The 19,363-nt window shown below is 40.3% G+C and overlaps 1 protein-coding gene across 8 annotated transcripts in view; it reads right to left on the bottom strand.

The window, feature by feature from the left end:
• SLC8A1 (solute carrier family 8 member A1) overlaps positions 1–19,363 on the bottom strand; it is a 317,960-nt gene that overhangs the window by 56,385 nt on the left and 242,212 nt on the right. For 5 of the 8 annotated variants that reach the window (XM_081068958.1, XM_081068955.1, XM_081068956.1 and 2 more), the window contains 3 exons: positions 16,699–16,716; positions 8,153–8,283; positions 4,071–4,170 (listed from right to left, as the gene is read on the bottom strand). In XM_081068958.1, coding sequence (XP_080925084.1) covers positions 4,071–4,170; positions 8,153–8,283; positions 16,699–16,716 — 249 coding nt within the window. Of the gene's footprint in view, positions 1–4,070; positions 4,171–8,152; positions 8,284–12,726; positions 12,827–16,698; positions 16,717–17,141; positions 17,163–19,363 lie in introns of all 8 variants that reach the window. The other 3 variants (XM_081068959.1, XM_081068960.1, XM_081068961.1) reach the window with 3 other exon arrangements.

Genomic DNA, 19,363 nt, shown 5'->3' with positions numbered 1-19,363 from the left:
TTTTCTGAATCTTTCTCTGTCTTATCTGTAAAATGGTATGTGTAAAACTGCAACTCAAAATGGACAAGGAGTATTTGTAGTCACTTAGCCATTTTAGTAATTAACGTGAGTTGACCAAATGTGGTGCTATTTTATTGTAGGGTCTTCGGTATGATTTGTCTCCCAAGCAAATGTGGTATCCAAACGTAGAGATCGCCCTCATGAAAACATGTATTGCCTTAATCCTTATAGCAACTCCATGAATGAGGAGCAGCTGTCTCCACATTACAGGTGAGGAACTGAGATTTAGAGGTGAAGTCATCTGCCCAGAGTCTCCCAGAGAGTTTTTAGAGGTCTGAGACACAAACCCACATCTGCCTTCAAACCCTGGTTTGTAATCTCTCTCTCCGTCACCTTGCCGAGTGAGGCCCAAGGCTGTTGTGAAGAACAGCTATGTGGTGATTGCGCAGCTGGCCTTGCCATTTGGTTCTCTTTACCCAACTAATGTTTGCCCTCGTCCTTGACACATCTGTTTCTCCCTTGTATCCCAGCTGGAACACAATTGCTTAAAGCCAACCCTCCATTTTCCCCTGCTGAGACACTAGACAGAAGGAGGCATTGGGGGAAATTCAAAATGGACATACAGGGCATGCTAGCTTCACTTAGAAGAACGTCTGCTGACCTCTCTTCAAAGTACCTGATGGTACAGGCCTTGCAAATTCCTGACAGCCACTTACTGCCACAGGCCACCATTCCTGGTATTCCACTTGGAAATGACAGAAGGAGAACCACTGGCACGTGACTGTTTAATCCCTTCCTAATCTCTGCAGTCTCATAAGTCCTTTAACTCTTCAAATGTTGAACTGTAATAACTGGGCTCACAGACATGTCATGGCCATAGGAGACCTAGATACTGAGCTATGAAAGTCAGGGAAAGTAGGGGAACAAAAAGATGGCCAGGGGGCTACCTTGAAATGAGTTTAAATATAATCAGAGAGAAATTGAAACAAAATCCTACTTACAAAATTATTATTTTTGTTCAGCAAGATATATAGACTTAATTTTGCACAGAAAATTGCACAGGAGTAAAACCTCTCAGTAGAGCCATTTAAAAGCGATTTAATATTTTTAATAAGGCAAACCTTTCTGATTCACAACTATTTAGTCCTGAAATCTTAAAATCCAATCAAAGTCTGTTTTCAATAAAGGCTGCTTTACAAATTTTATTGGTCGTTTAACAACCTAAGAAAATTAACATTCTTTAGACGCTTAAATTTAATCCTAACAACAAACATTGAGCTTTCTAACTGCCCTCCATGTAATTTGGTGCTTGTAAAATATGGGTTTGCTTTTCTGATATTTGGTCTGAAAATTGTAAATAAGGTCGATTTACATGCAGCAGCAAGTTTCTGAAACCAATTTTGTCTCATTCCCCATAGGTGCTTTAGAAACATAACACACAATATATTGCATGACAAATAAGAATACTTGACAGGTTTTGCATTTCATTCATTAACAGTCCTTCAAAGGATTTGGGCAGGAGTTAGGCCCGTCATGAGAGTGTTAAAACCATAGTGCCAGCAGAAGTGACAAGACTAGTGTCACAGCAAGGAGACAGAAGGAGGGAGCAACTTTCTCACTCCGAAATTCCTTTCTGAAGCGCAGTGGAGGAGACATCGGACTAGGACTAGTATTCGGTGGATCAGGGCTTTGAGCTGCATTGCAAAGCCACACAGCCTCCCTGAGGCTAAGCATCTTCCTCTAGAAGGAAAGCCTAATCTTCACAGCCACCTCATGGGACTTTGAGAGGATTTAATTCTACATAATTTATGAAAATGTTTGCAAACCAAAATGTTCCCTGTTAAAGTAAGGAAGTCTTAGCATCTTTTTAGCTGTGTCTCTGTATACCTGCTCTGACCAGGATCAAATACACAACTTTGTCCTTGTTAGTGACATACTATCTTTCACTGTTTAAAACTACCCTTTTTCGTTGCCACAGACAGGTCATAAAATAATTACCCTGGTCCCTGAGAGTAACAAAAATGTGGGGACAAACCAACACAAAACCACTCCACTGCTAGAAAAGCAAATTCAACATTGATGCACCTGTTGGTGTTATCTTCTTGGCCACCATCCAATGCAGCTACTACACATAATTCCTGTCTCTCTCCATAGCTTTGTTGTTCTCCACGAGAAGCTCACCATCATACAAATACTTTATTTTACTCATTTGCTGTCTCCTCCATTAAAATGTAAGCTCCACTCAGGAAGGAGTATTTGTCTGTTTCATTCACTGTCCTGTCCCTCACACCAAGAACAATGACTGACATATAGAAAAATGAATGAATGATGTCCAACACGTGATCATTATAGAAATGCTTACATAGAAATGCTGCCAAAGGAAACCTAGAAACTATTAGGAATGGTTCATTAATGCTTATATTGCTTTTAATGTTTCAATTTTTGTATGTCAAAGTCCGTAAAACAATTTGGTTATTTTTCTTCTACCACTGGCCACATTAGCAGTTTGTTATTCAAGTCATCTTTGTCCTTTTAGTTTTCCTTTCTGTGAAGAGGGAATATAGTTCATGCCTCAGATACTAATCTTCAATTTATAGAAAACATACCTATAATGAAGGAGTGCTACAGACTGAATGTTTGTGTCTCTCCCAAATTCATGTGTTGAAACCTTGCCCCCAACGAGATGGTATTTGGAGATGAAGTCTATGGAAGATGATTAGGTCATGAGGACACAGTCCTCATAAATGGGATTAATGCCCTTGGGGACTCTGGAGAGCTCCTTCCCCCTTCCTCCATGGAGAAAACAGCTGTCTATGGACCAGGAAGAGGGCTCTCTCCAGACATTAATCTATTGGTGCCTTGATCTTGGACTTCCTAGCCTCTAGAACTGTTAGAAATAAATATCTTTTGTTTATAATCCACCCAGTCTATGATATTTTGTTACAGCAGCCCAAATGACAGGGCATTTCCCCCTCCCCCATTAGAATTTACATGAAATCCAAATCTACTCTCCTAAGCAAGTACTCATCATTTAATATTCATAAATTTCTAATGTATACTCAACTGTAAGCAACCAAAGTGTGATTATAAAGAGCACTAATAATAAACAGGCACAAAAATTTTTACCACCCTCTGTTCCCACAACACTTGGGAGATCTGTTAAATTATTGTGTGGCAGATTGGAACGAGTGGGTTGTGTTAGAAGTCATGGCCCAATTGTTAGTGACGCTGTTTCCATATTTTACAGTTTGGGAATCACTATTTAGAAAACTCTAGCTTTGTTCATTAGCTGCAGCAGTAGAAGATGAGCCTGTGGGGATCTTTAAAGAGAAAAAAACAGTGGCAATGGTGCATAAGAACTGGAAAAAAAAATCCCACTCCAATGTTACTTTCATGACTCTGTGAGAGGGCTTTCCTCTATCTTTACACAATCACAGAGACAGTGGACAAGGTTTAACAATGCAGGAAATTCTTTCTATATTTAATTCCTTCAGCTCTCTGGCTCCTTGAAGTTGAAAAACACTTCATTTTGTAGGATTTTCCTAAATAACACTCTGCACTTTGCTTGTACAAGAAGAAATAGAATGTGATTCTATTTCCACTTCTAGAGCCAGTGCAGACACTTCTTCATTAGACGTTGTCGAAGGGAGGGTAAAACGACGCAGATGGTAGTGGTGAAGTGTCTTAATGTCATCCTGTCCCATCTATGATTTTGCTGTGTCCTTTGGGACCTTCACTTGGGCACTTCAGCTTTCAGGGAATTCTCCAGACAAAGCCTTGGGATTGGCTACTCGTTAGATAGGTACACAAAACACTTTATATTTATTTTGTCTATTTCCAGAGAGAAAGACGCAATGTAGATGGAGAGGCAGGTCATGTTTGAGGATATTTGCTTCATCCCGAAAGTCTAAATTAGCCTCCAAATATGCATAGATGCTACAGATACATTTATTTCTCTTTTAATTTTTGTCATGGACTTTCTTAGGCTTGGACATAGACCAAGTGGTCCCAGTAGAAGTAAGGTCAGCTCAGGCCATCATAATTGATAACATGCAGAGAAAGGCACTCACCAGCACTGACAGTGATAGCTTCAATAAACTGCTCTCTCCAGCTGTTCGTCCCAACCACGAGGGCTAGGTTTGTCTTCTTAATAAGTTTGTCCACGGTACTCTAGAAAGGTTGAAAAGGATAAGATAGTGACTGCTGGGTTAGTTAAGGCCTCGGAAAATCTAAGACTTTGTTGATTTTGAAACCCCGGAGTTATATAAAGGGTAGCAGATGTTAGGCTCAGAACGCCAGTATTGACATCAAACACTGCCATGATTATGCAAACAGGCACCGTCCTTACTTGGAAACATACTGAAATGGAAACTTCTTCGTAGCAAATACAAGCCTCCTTCACTGCCTAATGGCCAATGAAGAAGGGCCTCAGTATTTAGAATAGCAGATGTTGCAAAAGCCCGTCCCTTCCCCTGAATGCTTTATGAACTTGCTTCTCTACTGGCTTCATCTCTAGTGTGCTGTCTGCAACTGAATTAACATATGCCCTGCTCAGCATTACGTATCTGTGAATAACCAGAAGTGGAAGACAGACTAAGAAACTAAAAACTGATATTGTACTTGTGTTTATCAACGTAACGCAGCCAGATAGCAGAGGCTCAAGATTGCAGTTGCATGATCATCCATAAAGGGACTTTTCTTTGGCTACTGCTTTTGTCAGCCTGGCAGCTAGTAGAGAATTCACTCTCAACCCTATTCCTGTTGCAAACAAACAAACAAAAAAACAAGACAAGAAAAGGTCAATTCATATGGTTTAGAGCACATTGCAATTTACCTTGCACTGAATTTCCCCTGCTTTACAAACACTGAACCTCTTATTTTTCTTTCGACCTTTTGTAAGCGCTTGGTTTTGTACAATTAGCACTCTAGCTTTCTAATTGTCAGTTAATATAACAACAGGAGCATCCAGTGTTCACCAGAAAACTAAGGAAGCAGACGCACCCAAAGCACTACCACAAATCATAGCAACTACGGGGAGAAGGGTTCCTGCTCTTCCCAGAGGAACGACCGCATTAACTAGTCTACCAAACATCTGCACTTACTGTCAGAGCGTCCTCGCATTCCCCCTCATTGCAAAGAGGCAGAAAACACATGTTATTTGTGTTAGGTCAAACTCTGTACATATTTAAGGCAGTGTACCTGAATTGACTATGGTTTGAGAGGGCATGTTATCAGCTAACTGGAAGTAAAAAGAACAGTGCAATCTGAGGGGCCTGTACCAACAGCTAAAGTAAACCAGAATGTCCAGTATGTTAGTTAAACAAGAGTCATTTCAACTAATTTGAAACATTGAGATGTAGCAGGAAAGGGCCCATCTCCTACTGGTCCACTCTGGTTTTCCAACATCATTGTTTACCCGCTTGTTTGTCCTGAAGGTGGTGATCTTTTAGCCTCGAGCCTTGTGTCTAAAACTGCTAGTGCCCCTGATAATAGCAATGACTGTCACTGCTCTTGGCCACCATAAGTTGAAGCACATGACCAGCATCTGCCTTTTCTCTCTCTACTCAGCCATATTTCAACCAGTACTCTGAATGTCTTGGTTGATGTCAATTCAAAGTTCTGTGTAGACTGTAACAAGAAATGACCCTGAGTTTTCCAAAATGTAATGGAAACTTGGGGCAGGTCTTTCCAAAGGAAACCTCTTTGTTCTGAAGCCAAAGCAGAGAATCCCATGTTTATCACCAGGAGATAAACAATTGAACAGATAAACTGGTCTAACAGTTGAATGCAGACTTGATTCAAAAAATATCTCCAAAGAACAAAGTTTTAAGATAAACTAAATTTAAAATGTAAAACCCAGGGTAGATTGTAAACTTTAGTTTATGTTAACCGTGGGGGACTATGGGATAGCTTGGGTTCTTCCTAGGACTTAATTTGCATATGTGTCGCCTCTTGGCCTATGGGAGGAGGGGGAGTGAATACGATGAATTTGAAGTTCAAACACTTAAACTTGGAAGTTGCCATCTATATTTACCTGTAGGTTTCCTATATGCCAGTGATCAACTCTTTACAGCCCTAGACTTGCTCAGCAATGGGTTTTAGGAAACCCAAGCCCTTAGTCACAAGGAAACAAGAACCCAGTTGGCAAAGCAGAGTGGGACAAAGTGAGGTGTTACCCAGATTTGGATCTTGAATGCAATTCCAAGAACCTTGAACAAATTCTTCCAAATAGCCATCATCTAGAAAAATAAATTTCTTGAAAGAATAATATAATATCAAAATTGATACTTGAGAATGTTTCAGAAAAATGCCCCCAAAGTGCCCTTTAGTGATGACAGTAATTGTACTGCTGAACTTTGAGGAGATGAGGGGAAATAGTCTACGAAAACTGTTTTAGGAAGATAAGTACCCCGAACAAACATATGTAAAGACACTTGGGGGACTTTCAAGCGCTCAGATGATTGGAGTGATTCCCAGAGAGACCTTTGGACTCAAGAAAGCGTTGGTGCCTGAAAGATGGTGTGCTGTCTTACTCAACCCAGTGCTTCCTACAGGAAGTTACCGGGATTGCTCTTCCTAGTCAACAGGGCATGGAATGATTGTCCCATAAGGGAGAGAACACATAGTTCCTGATGAGTGACCTTGGAGGGATGGGGGGCAAGTGTGTACAGAAATACCAAGCCATCGAATCTCTCTGCTGCAGCAAGTGGTACCAGGCCCTCTGATTCCAGATGTAAAGAAGGTGCAAGAGGAAGAGTGAGGTTGGATACATCTGGACAGACTGGTCCATAGAAATGGGCAGTCTGAGGTATCTGTACTTCTGGAATTACAGGGAGCTTATGTGTGTACTAGGCATGTGTATGCAGTAAGCCAGATCAAACAGCGGGTGGGCTGGGAGGGTCAGGGTCTGCCTAGAAAGCACGGATCCGGCTGTTGAGGCCTGCTGGCTCTTTCTATGGGAACGAGTGAAAGGAAGAGTTAACAGATTTTCAGTTGCCTGAAGGGAAAAGTATAATTGCATTTTTATCTTTTAAAAATTCTACTTTAATTGCAAAGACATTTTTCTCTCCACCTGTCTCATATCAGCCACCTCAATTTGGGAACTAAATTAAACAAATAATTAATGGGCCCAGCTAAAGGAAAAGAGGCCACTGTGATCAAAAATCCAGATAAAATACCGAGGCTTCTATGTTGGTGGCCTGATTCTCCCTTTTGGAATCCTAATTTTGGTTTTCCAGACAGGAGCAGAGTCTGCTTTTGGAACATAAGTGGGGAAAATAGTGCTGTGCTCTGGGTTTGCAGTTCTGGAAAGCCAGAGAGAGGAGGCTCCTTTGCATGTCCCACCACAGAAGTAAGATCTGGCTGTGCTGAGGTCTTCTCAGATGTTAGAGCCATGTGAGTGAGATGGGGTAGGAGGTGGAGTAAGGATCAGAGGGAGCATCTAAGAATGGATAGGAAATTGCACCTCAAAGTCCTAAGCTCACCCCCAGGCCCATTTGTTTAACTTTTCAAAAATAACTTCCACTATATAGAGAACTGAGAATCCAGTTTGATCAGTTCCATTATAAACTCTGGTTACAGGCACTGTACCCTCAGTATGCTGACTGTGCTAAAACGTCCTGGAATCCTCAGAGGATGACTAAATATGAATGAGAGCTTGTCAATAGGATGTTCCATAGGGAGAGCTTAGCACCTCCCTTCCAAAACAAAAGCATCCTGATTTTTAGCACCTAACAAAAGCCACCTAAATTTCGGTGTGGATGCTTTGCTTCTAATAGATTTATTAGCTTCTTCAAATAGAACTTCGTTTCTCCTATACATTAACATGTCTCTCGGAACCCACCTTTGCTTCTTTCTTGTGGTGTCCTCAGACAAAGTTCTCCCTTTGGGGCACCTCTGACCCTATGCGGTGACCCATGCCACCCACTGAGCCCTGGCTCTGATGCTGTTTGGTTTATAGGACTTCTGGTCTCCCGATTATTAATAACTCTAATTCCAATTCTGCTCAGAAGGCCTCACAATTAACAAGCCAGTTCCAGAAATCACATCTGCCTCTCTTTACAGATGGATCTGACAGGATAGGCCAACACTATGACAGTCATGGTTCCAGGATGGCCCTGGTCTCCATGATGGGTGGTGTTGGTAAACATACCTTGAATTCATAGGATTCTTCAATGATCACTTCCAGCTTGGTGTGCTCTCCCAGGATAGGGCGCCCCATTTCTGCAATGCGCCTCTCTTCCTCCTCTTTGCTGGTCAGGGGCTGCTTGTCATCACATTCTTCTGTGGAAGGGACGGGCAAGAAAGTGAGGAATGTGCTCAGTTTTATTGGGAAATCCCTGGGCCCTGCTACAAGAAAACCAAGAAGGAAGGAAGTCCTGCTGACCTACTGAAAGTCCCTTGGGGAGATCATCAGGCCGGAGAGGATAGACACTTGGTGTGTCAGGCAGCATATCATTGTGATAGCAAATGACTAACATGTTCCACAACCTAAGCACATGCCAAAGGGCAAATTAGGGAAGGCAACTTATAGGGGCACATCATGAGCAAGACTGCACGTTGCCTAAGTCGAGGGAATCACCCAGCAGTCCTCTGGGACCATGGATCATCTGGCTGCCTGCACACATTCTTTGAGCATGTGACCAAAAGGAAACACAATGAAAAGAGCTAGAGTGACTCCAGGGACAGAGGAATCTGGCCTCTTCCTCTCCACTTTCGACAGTCAACATAAAATGCCCCAGGGCCAAAGACCTGGTGGGAGGGAAATTCTGATTTTAGCCTCTCAACTTGCCAAGAGCCCCTATTGCAAGTTAAGAATCAAAACAAGCACTCCAAGATGTAGTAAAATGCCTGTTCCAGGGCTTCCTTTCTCTGGTGCAGAGCTGAAAAGTGTTAGGAAGACCTTGACCATGTTCATCTTAAAGTAAACAAGAGGGTGAGGGTGAGGCTGTTGGGGAGTTAATACCACTCACCATGTGAGTGTGATTATTTCCAGACCCACCACGCAGCTCACACTCCAGGAGAGACCAGGGGATGCTGAGAAAATGTTAATGGACTTGAGAGTCCATTAATGAGGGGAAGCTCACAGTTGGCTCCTCTCTGAGTGAAGGTCATTAGGAGAAATTCCAGGCTGAAAAGGCCGTGCACATGTGAAGGATACACGCTATTCCTGTAAGAACTCAGCCCCCTTAGCCTACAGGCCCAGGCCGCAAGAGCAAGACAGGCTACTTCCCCTCAGAGTCAAGTTGAATACACCTCTTCTCCAAGGAAGTAGTATCAGCAGTATAGAAAGACCTCAGTCCTGAAGTCCTGGCTTCTAGAACTTTCCAGGCAAACTTCCTGCAGTAGGACTCTTTTGATTGAGAAGGCAGCAGAGAGGGATGGACTTCTAGCCCATGCCTCTAGCCTTTTGGATTGAGGCATCAGCTTCTGCAGGAGTCCACGCCTGCCCGTCCTTCCAAAGACACAGGGCTGCCCTCTGATGAGGGACCCTGCTGTGGTGGCTCCATCTGATGCTTTAGCAAATGTTGCAGAGCGCTGGTTCCTAGGTCAGTTCCTAGGGCAAGGAGCAGACGGGCTAGAAGCCTGCTAACGAAACCAGGCAAAGGCCAAAGCAGAATGTAGCCTATCAATACTTCTTTAGTATGCGTTCAATAGTGTCTTCCTAAAAGGGTATTTCAGAACCAGCTTTCCTGTCTCCAGGAATTAGAGGGTCCTGAAGAAATTAGACGAAGACTAAAAAGAAGTGATTTTGGACTGGCCAGAAACTGCTGAATGTCGGCAGAGGCAAAGGAGATTAATTTTTGCTGTAAAAGTGGCAATCTTTTTAAAAGTAGGTACGGGAAGGTCTGACCCAAGCAGGCCAACGGTCCTGATTGGTGTCCCCAAGATTTGTACTTGAGATTATGCATGTGTAGTCGGGGTGCGGGGGTGGACTGAACTATGTGAAGTCCCATTTATCCAGTGTGCAAATCAGGCATTCCTACTGCTTTCTGATCCTTGAACCCAGGATGTGACACGTAGTTTTCATAACAGCAGGTTATATTAAGATCTTTGTTCAAAACCTTGGCTGAACACTTACATCAAGTAATAATTATTTTTCCAGAAGCACTACTATAACTTGGATTTTTTTTTTTTTTTGAATTGCAAAGCCATTGGGGGAGAATATTATTGCCACCTTTTCTGTAGTTTACTTATAAATGGTAAGTTGCTTTTAATGGGATTCAAGGGAATTTAGGTGGAAAAAAATAGAGAAATTGCAAAAGAAAGGTGATGTGGGGGCTTTGTTTAATGCCGCATTTCACAAAACGAAATGATTTGGAACATGGTATTAAATAAATGGACATGGTAGTAAATGAAATCAAATTACACAGACTCTTCTAATATACTATTTAAAAATTTTAAAATTACTTGTACATATAAATATCCAGCATGTAAATTTACTGAGATAGAAACATATGTCTCATTGGTCTTCGAACTGTCCTCATATCCCTCAGAGCCTATTACAATATATGAAACGTAGCAGGTACTCAATAACTATGCATTGTGTGACTCTCCAACTCACTGTCAGAAAAGCCTCTTATTTGCTCTTTGCACGTAAAGATGATTTGTTCACTTAACACATGTCATTGTACTCCTATGATATGTCAGCACACTGAAGCCCCTTCCCCATCCCCCTTTTTCCAGGAACTGGTAGTCTTGTGGGAAGTGAGGCATATAGATGGGACAACTTCTAGTACAGTAAGGTAAGAGATGAGGGACTATGGTAGGGGGAGCAGCTTGCTCTGCCGGAGGGAGTCAGAGGAGGCTTCAGGAAAGAGGAGCTATTTGAAATTGGCCTTGAAGCATGTATAGAAGTTTGCTAGATAAAGGTGCTGGTAAGGATGGCTAGGAGGTGATAGGATAAGGAGGAGCATTCCAGGCAGAGAGAAGTCAAAGCACAAAGGCAGAGCGTCATGGAAGGGGCAGGGCTATTTTCACTTAATAAATGTCATGAAAATTTAAGAAATAATTATACGTGACTGAGAAATAGCAGCTGGAGAAATCCTATTACTGCTCTACAATAATACCGATAAATTAGCATTTAGGGTGCAGATTTTTTACACTGGCAAAGAGAGCCCAGTCATATATTTTTCAAAAGTGTCTTCTGTTTAGATACCATTTATTAAATAGAAAAATAATTTAACAGTATTTTTGGGGTATCATTTATTATGTTTGTTTTCTTTTCACTTTGAATGCTGGATCAAAAACAGTCTATTTTACTGTGGTCAAGTTAATTTCATTTCCTTACTTATGCAGAGTGATAACAAGTAGTGGTTTTAGTTTTGCTTCTCAGATAGAGAAAATTATTTTCTCTCTCTTTCTCTGTATGTCCATACATATACATATATAACTTTTTAAACTCACCATATTTTATGGAGAGGTTGATATTAAGTCAAATCATATAATGGTCTTAACGAACAACGCAACTTTAAGATCAAATGCATAATTAATAGCCACTGTTAGAATCAGTATTTATAGGACACAAAACAATCCTGCGAGAAAATCACCAGCAGGGGACCTCCCTTCTCCTGCGTAAATGATTTTGCAAATGACAAGTAACAAAAGCTAGTGGGTACCTGGGATCTGGGTAAAGCAGAATGATGAAAAAGCTGTTGCTGGTGCTTTCTGGCTCAGGCTGCATTTTGAAGCAATATCACTGTGAGTGGTGAAGGGCCAAGAGTGGAAATCCCTATTAGAAAGCAGTACAACCCACAGGGGATCTGTGTCTGAGGAGCTACTGTTGACATTCTTGATTGTATTGCAATTTTTAATTTTAACAAACGATGTTGAATTTGGAAAGGGGGTACAAGGCTAGTGGTGGGACAATTTGCTCAGGGTTATTTTAATCCTTCACTCCGATCTACGCTGACAAATCTGACAGCAGAGATCTGTTGACAATTTCAGCACTTGGCTTGCCTCTCTGAAAGGAGCCTAAGGAGACTGGTACTTTTATTTCTGTAGGGAATATTCTGGAACAACTCTGCAGTCAGGACTGGGTATCATGATTACTGAATGGGGGTGTGGGAGGTGGGGATGAGGGAAGTCCTATTGGGGCAGGTAGAAGTGTTTCTACCGCCATGGCCAGTGATAGGTGATGGTGATAACAGAAGAGTGAGTATCTGGTCCTCACCCAGAGATGCAGTGCAAAGGATGATGTCTAAGCACTAAACCTACAGGCGATATGGGTAGTTGTAGAATCCTCTAGTCACCCTGTCAATCAATGTGCCCCTCTGGAGAAATCCCATAGATATGCGATCGTCTGGGCACATCTGGCTAACATCATGTTGTCTGGAGGCAGGAAAGGCAGGCTCTGGGAGGAAATACAGCTTGCTTTCAAAGAAACTTCATTATACTTGGAATGAACAACCCAAGCTTGAGAAGCAAGATTTGCAAGAAATCTAAAACATACTGCAACTTGAGAGGTAGGGGCCATTGGGATTGATCTTCTCTGGAGGTCCATGCTACTTCCTCTACCATAACTCCTGTCCTATGCTGATGGGGTTGTGTTTTGTTATTGATCCACCATAACCCCCAGCTACAGAGAAGCCACTACATTATTTAGCGATGGCTTAGAGTGGACAGGCGCTAAATTGTGTCACTTTACTATCTAAAGATCTAAAGAACACTTCAAGACAGTTCATTTCAAATTAAGCTGGTTTTCAAGGACCATGATAAAATGAGTACCTGCAATGGTGATTACAGTAGAGGGAATTGGATGTTCTCTAGCATGAACTTTCCTGAAGACAGGTTGGCCTAGCAAAAGGACAGGCAGAAAATCAGCAGAATGAATTGCATTGGTTCGCTAGCAGAGCTTTGTGGAGTGAGTAAGCTAACCATCACACTGAGATGCACACGTGACAGGCAATGTTAGAGAATTGAGTGGTCATAGGTCACTCCTATGTAGGTTGCAGAAGTGAGCAGGTAAATGGGGGAAGTGTTCTACAAGCCAAACTAGGTTATATGGATGAACCACACACACCACAGCCCGGGGGTGTAGCCAGATTCCTGAAGGTGTCTGAAATGGAGTATCCATGTCCTTCAAGTTACTGCTTCCAGAGGCAACATGAAACAACAGAAAGCACTGGGTGTGATGACAGGTAGCCTGGTTTTCCTATTGGTACCAACGACATAGCCTCAAGCAGGCCATTTCCCTAGTTTCCCACATGCAAAACGGGGACAATCGTACCTGCTCTGTCCACATCACAGATTTGTGTGAGGAACAAGTAGCATAACATCTGGAAACATGCTTATTTGTTTCCTGGGCAGTGTGAATGGTGCAATGTTGTATTCACTGGCAGGCTTTATGTGGGTATGCCATGGTCATGGTCATGGCAACTGATTGGATTACCTAGGTCTAGGGTTTTCATTAAACTCCTGGTTCAGTGGACTGCCATATCTACCTACTGTTGCCGCCTACCAAGAGCTACCCATACCTGTCCTAGGAATCATGAGATGGAGGACTTGGTGCCAACTCTGTCATAGGCTTGCTGTCTAAACTTGGGCAAGACATTTCTCTGAGACTCGTTTTCTTAATGGTAAAATGAAACTGAACTTGAAAAGGATTTGTTCCTCTAACCTATATAGTAGAGTGATTAAGGTGTTTTCAACTGTCAGAATTTTCATAGTTCAGCTTCTTTAAAAAGCCATGTGCCTTATTTAGTCTACTACTTGATGCGTATAATATGATTGGAAGAGTAACTTTTAAAGAGGCATATTGACATATACTTTTAATTAATAGCAAACGATACAACTACCTGTTTTTGGCATCAAACATGCCTCTCTCCTCTCCAAACTGAGCCAGAATACTTAGTTTTATTAAAAATATTCAAATTAATGTGCTGTTGTTTCCCTCTTTTGGGGTCCCCCTTGTTTTTCATTTGACTGAAATTCATACTAATGGCATTTATGAGACATAGCTGGGCTTTAGATTGAAAAAGGGTAAAGATGCAGGTAGGAATGAAGGGGTTGAAAGGGAGGAAATAAAAGTGCTGGGGTTAGAACAGCCATCACATGGCTTTGGACTTAAAGTCAGAGGGCCATGCTCTGAGTCCTGGATGGGTGATTTGGGGTAGATTGATTAATGTCTTTGAACCTTCATTTCCTCTCCTATAAGTGAGAACAATAAAATTTTATCCCATAATGTTGAGGATTTAATAATATAACAAATAAGAAATGTTCCACAAACGCTAATGAGATATAATGTGTAGAGGGTTATCATACTAGGTGCCTGGATGGTCAAGGGGATGAGATCATAGGTCTAAACAAGAGCCTTTCAATGAGGAAAGCTCTAGAATCAATAGGTAATGCTTTACAAATTCCAAAAGTACCTCCAGCCCTTAATGTCCACTACTAATGAGATCTCTCAACTATAGGTACGGGCTGTGGACCGAATGACTTTTACGGGCAAAGTCTGAAGGTGAGACAGATTCATTCCTCTGTACCACTCCTGCATCTCAAAGCTTGGACTTCAAAGCCTTAAACTGACTTCAAAGAAAAGCTCTATGGGGACTTACAGCCTGTTTCCCCTGTATAGATCTAAATTCTAGAACGTTGCCCAGGGGCATCTATACAGAGTGGATTCCAGGCATTCTGGTCTAGTTTAGAAGACGGGCCATGTAAAGTGAGAGGAACAGGCCAACGTACAGATTTCCTGAGAGTTCTGGAATATTCTATTGTTCGAACTGCGTCAATTTCAAGTCTTCAGAAGAAGTAGTAACAATGGAAAAACTGCAATTTCAGGTGAAAGTTTCAGCCATGAGAAAGAACTTAATGAATACATGAAATGATAGAAACTTTTAAAAGAAGTGATTCTGTCCTCCTGGATGCAAGTCGTGTCCAAAACAGGACATGTTGGACATTACTGGACAGATATCTAGAACTTGATGTAGATAATTTCTTTCTTAGGAAAGAAAACTACCTAGACACTAAAGAGAAGATGCTTCAAGAGATCTGGAAGGAAGGCACTAAAAGCAAAATCCTGACATATTGAATGATAAAGAAAGTAGGAAGATATCAAAACACACCAATGCATCTTAACAAGGCATTCTTGTTAAAAGAATAGCCAAAGATTTTTAGTTAAGGTCTCATTATCAGGCTGCGTAGGGCTGAAGGCGCTGCTAGATACTACACTATTTCTACAACGGTTCACTTAAAAAAAATATTACATCAAGAAAGCCATGAAGGCTGACTTGCCAAATTTCTACCTCCCTTAAATCTCACAAGGATAGCTAACTTATTGGGTGACAGAATCAGAATATTTCCAAGAAGATTTTAATGAGTTAAACTGATGGTGTGAGAAAAAAGAAGATAAAAGTCTTAAAAATAAATGTAAATTCCTACATTTGGATTCAAAACCAACATCTATGGCAATGCAAAATTGGGAAGGCTTGACCTGGGAGAGCTTCAGATGAATCAGATTTAAGAAATCATCACCAGGACTATGACCTGTTTCACATTTTTATCCTTTACAGTTTATCTCTGAGAGTCTATGAATCATTTTGTCATTAAATGCCGTGTCTGGAGAGAGGCAGTGGAGAGCCATGGCCAATGTGAAATTGCTCATATTCAGAAAGTTCCACTTTGGACAGAATCATGTTGACAGGACTTAATCATGAGTTTACACTAACAGTGGTTTAAGTTAACCTCTACTCCCACCATGGCTTTTTCAAAATTACAATTTTTGGAAACATTTCCTATCTAAATGTTTTGTTCAGCTATCTGATTTCAGAGAAAAATAATTAGCATATTGATATCTGCACAGTATATCAGATGTTTGATATTTATCTCCCTTCTAAATCTGCGTAAACAATTATAATTATAAAAAGGTGAGAAAATATTTAGGGTCAAAAGAGAGGGTGATGTAAAGAAATACCTTCCTTCTGTACACAAGAAAATAGCTTTAGACTCATGCTAAATAATGGAATCAACATAGGCTGGGTACCCTTCTGCATTTAAGGGCGTTACACTTTTTGACTGGCCTTTTTAAGTTTTGATAGAGCATCTTGTGGTGGAAATGTTACTAGTTAATTTATACATATTAATAATGCTATAATTTAAGTCCCCAAAGAGGGGTTCGTTCACGTTGATGTGGGATTATGGGAAGGGACTGCTCTGTCCTCCCCCAGCAGGGTGTTAGTTTTTATTGGGGTCCTGAGCTTGTGTCGTGGAGGTCATGGAGGTTCACTGCTATTTTTCCTTGAGGTCAGCACTTGTCTTATTTATTCTGGTACTTTGGGGAACATCGTGCAGGGTACACTGCACATCACCAGTGCTAGACAACATCTGTAAATTGACCGGTGTCAAAATGCAAACAATGACGGGTTCTCCACACAAATTTGCTTATAAATAAACACAACACACACAATGTTAATGTGTAAAATGTGAAATGTGAAACATCAGTAAGAGCACACCAAGTGCCACACCTAAATGTTAATATAGGTTATACAAGATGTGGTTTCGGTTTGATTTTTTAAGGGTATTTGGGGGCGGGGGGAATGAGGAACATTAAAAAAAATATCGTCTTACCACAGAAGTAGTTTCCTTCATTAAAACCAAATAAAAATGAGAAATGATTTTTTAAAAAAATGTATACAATATATGGTGAGAACAGAGAGTAAAAAATAATATTTGATGTCATTAGACTTTAAAATTTCATACCTGTTATTGTGAAGCCACCTAAAAAAAAAAAAAAAAGAAATGTTACCATTTATTTAATTCACACTCTAAATAACAAATACCAGTGACATCAGACTGCCTGACAATCCATCCAAGATATAAAAACTTGCCAAATTATGTTTATAATTAAGAAAAATATGAAAACATCCATTCATGGCTTAATCACTGATCATTCTTTTTAAGATTATGGGATTTAATGCACAGATTTAATTTTGTGCATACGTAAGGCATCACTGATTTTTAAAAAAATTATACTAAACTAAAAATAGAATATAAATTATGTGACCTTAACAAAAATGTGGCCAATGATCCTAAACAACAATCTTGCTAGTAAATCAATAGAAATAAAAGTCAGAAAGCTACTTGACAGAAATGCAAAATAACCTAAAAAAATGGAAAGGAAATGCAAGAAATGAAATGCTTACCAAGCTCATTCAACAACAGGGCTGTGAAGGAAACAGACAAAGACAAACACGGAATAAGAGACCAGATGAATAATGAAAGTAAGAGGAATATCAGCAGAAAGAAATCCAGGCAGATCTGATTGCAGTTGTAGGGAGCCACTGCTAAAATATTGGTGCACCCCAAGGAATGTGGCATTGGAATATTTCCAAATAAACAATCCCAACACTAATTTCTGCAAATCTGTGTGATTGATTATATAGGTATATATTTCACTCTATATATTGTTTCTTTCTTTCTTTTTTTTTTTTTAAGATTTTATTGGGGAAGGGGAATAGGACTTTATTGGGGAACAGTGTGTACTTCTAGGACTTTTTTCCAAGTCAAGTTGTTGTCCTTTCAGTCTTAGTTGTGGAGGGCGCAGCTCAGCTCCAGGTCCAGTTGCCATTTATGCAGCCCACCATCCCTTGTGGGAGTTGAGAAATTGAATTGGCAACGTTGTGGTTGAGAACCCACTGGCACATGTGGGAATCGAACTGGCAGCCTTTGGAGTTAGGAGCATGGAGCTCTAACCGCCTGATCCACTGGGCCGGCCCCTATATATTGTTTCTTGACATTTAATAAAACATTTCTACTATATATGTTTACGTATAGTGTATATATATATAGTTTACCAAATACAGTAGAAACATTTTGCCTAGTTAATCCTCAACTTTATTTGAGGGAGTCTTTTCATTAAATATTACCTAGGAGTTAGTTAATTCAACATATGGAAGCCTTAAATCATCTAGGATATCAGGTAGTGTATCTTTCATTCAATGAAAGTAGATAAAACATCTTAGGAAATTTCATTTTGGCCTCCCTGCCTGGAAGGACATTTTGGCTCAAGGTAAAGTTCTCTCTTCGGAGGTTCTATCTGTGTGATATTTTGGGCATCAAAGAATGCTTATGTTCTTTAAATCCTGAAAACTTGAGTCCCAAGCATTAGTGTTTTATTCGTGTGTTCTTATCTATGACTTTTGCACATTATAACTGGGCAACCAGAATGCTTCTTGTGGACCCATAAGTCCATGGAAACTGACAAGGCAAGGAGGAGGGCAATACATAATATTAGGTTATGAGCTTTAAACACAGACTGTACTGTAGCACTTCATTTTGGTGAAAGCTACCTGGCTGAATGTATCATGTAAATAAATTACTTCCAGAGGTAGCTGGGAATGTTACAATTACTTTTTCAGGCCCCCTTTAATGGTAGTGGTGCTAGAAGATACTTTCTACAAGTCAGTAATTTTATTTAAAGTGACAAGAATCCACTTGGCCGGTGTGAAACTGGGTAGTGTTATCAGGGAATTTTAATTTGCTTTTACAGGAAGGCATATGTTACTAAAAAGACAAGTGAAGGAGCTATAGCCAAATGCTCTTCCTTTAGAAAAAAGACCATTCTTTGGAGGTCTTTGGAGGAATTCATTTAGAAATAAGTGCTTTTTCCTGTATGTTAATGAGGCATTTTTGATCCCATCTTTGCAAGAAATCAGCATAGTTTTCTAAAGTGTCTTTTCCTCCTGCCTATTGCCTATGGAGCTTGTTAAATAGGCCGTATTAAAATGGATTCCAAGGTCTTTTCTCCATCGTTCAAAAGGCTCCTATTACCATTTTGAACATGATTAAGTCATGAATGTACACGTTATTTTTTTCCTGATGGACACTGAGGTCATTGAATTCTTACAAATGTGGGATTAAATTTCCCCAAACGTTGGATCTGTGTAGGAAGTAGTCCTATATATTTGATTTTTTCTCCTTACATAGGGACATTTCTTGTAAGGTGGTCCATCTAATCATCTCCTATACTGCTTTCATCAATTCTTTGTATGCAATTACTAAGAGCTATTCATATGTCATATGCTCATTTTACATATATAATTAATTAAATGAATAGGATTCTTTTTAAAATGGCCCCTGATAGAGGATAATTCTAGGTAGCTCTTGTCATAATTCAAAATAAAAAATTAAAGCTGATATACAATTACTGCTCTTATCAAATATAGACCAAACAGAATAGATACAAAATTAAAGAGAGCAAAGAAATTCTTTTCTTTGTTCAAATATTTTCTAGAAATATAAGTGCAAATCAACCAAAAAATCTAGTTATAAGGATATGGCTGTTTATGTTTTCTTTTTACTACACCTGTTAGAAATTTGTCAATTCTATAAGAAAAACAAGATTTTGGAGCATAAGGCTGGATAG

This window comes from Rhinolophus hipposideros, assembly GCF_964194185.1.
Source record: "Rhinolophus hipposideros genome assembly, chromosome: 12".
In the NCBI taxonomy this organism is placed as follows: domain Eukaryota; kingdom Metazoa; phylum Chordata; class Mammalia; order Chiroptera; family Rhinolophidae; genus Rhinolophus; species Rhinolophus hipposideros.
This window is presented reverse-complemented; position numbering and strand designations above follow the sequence as displayed.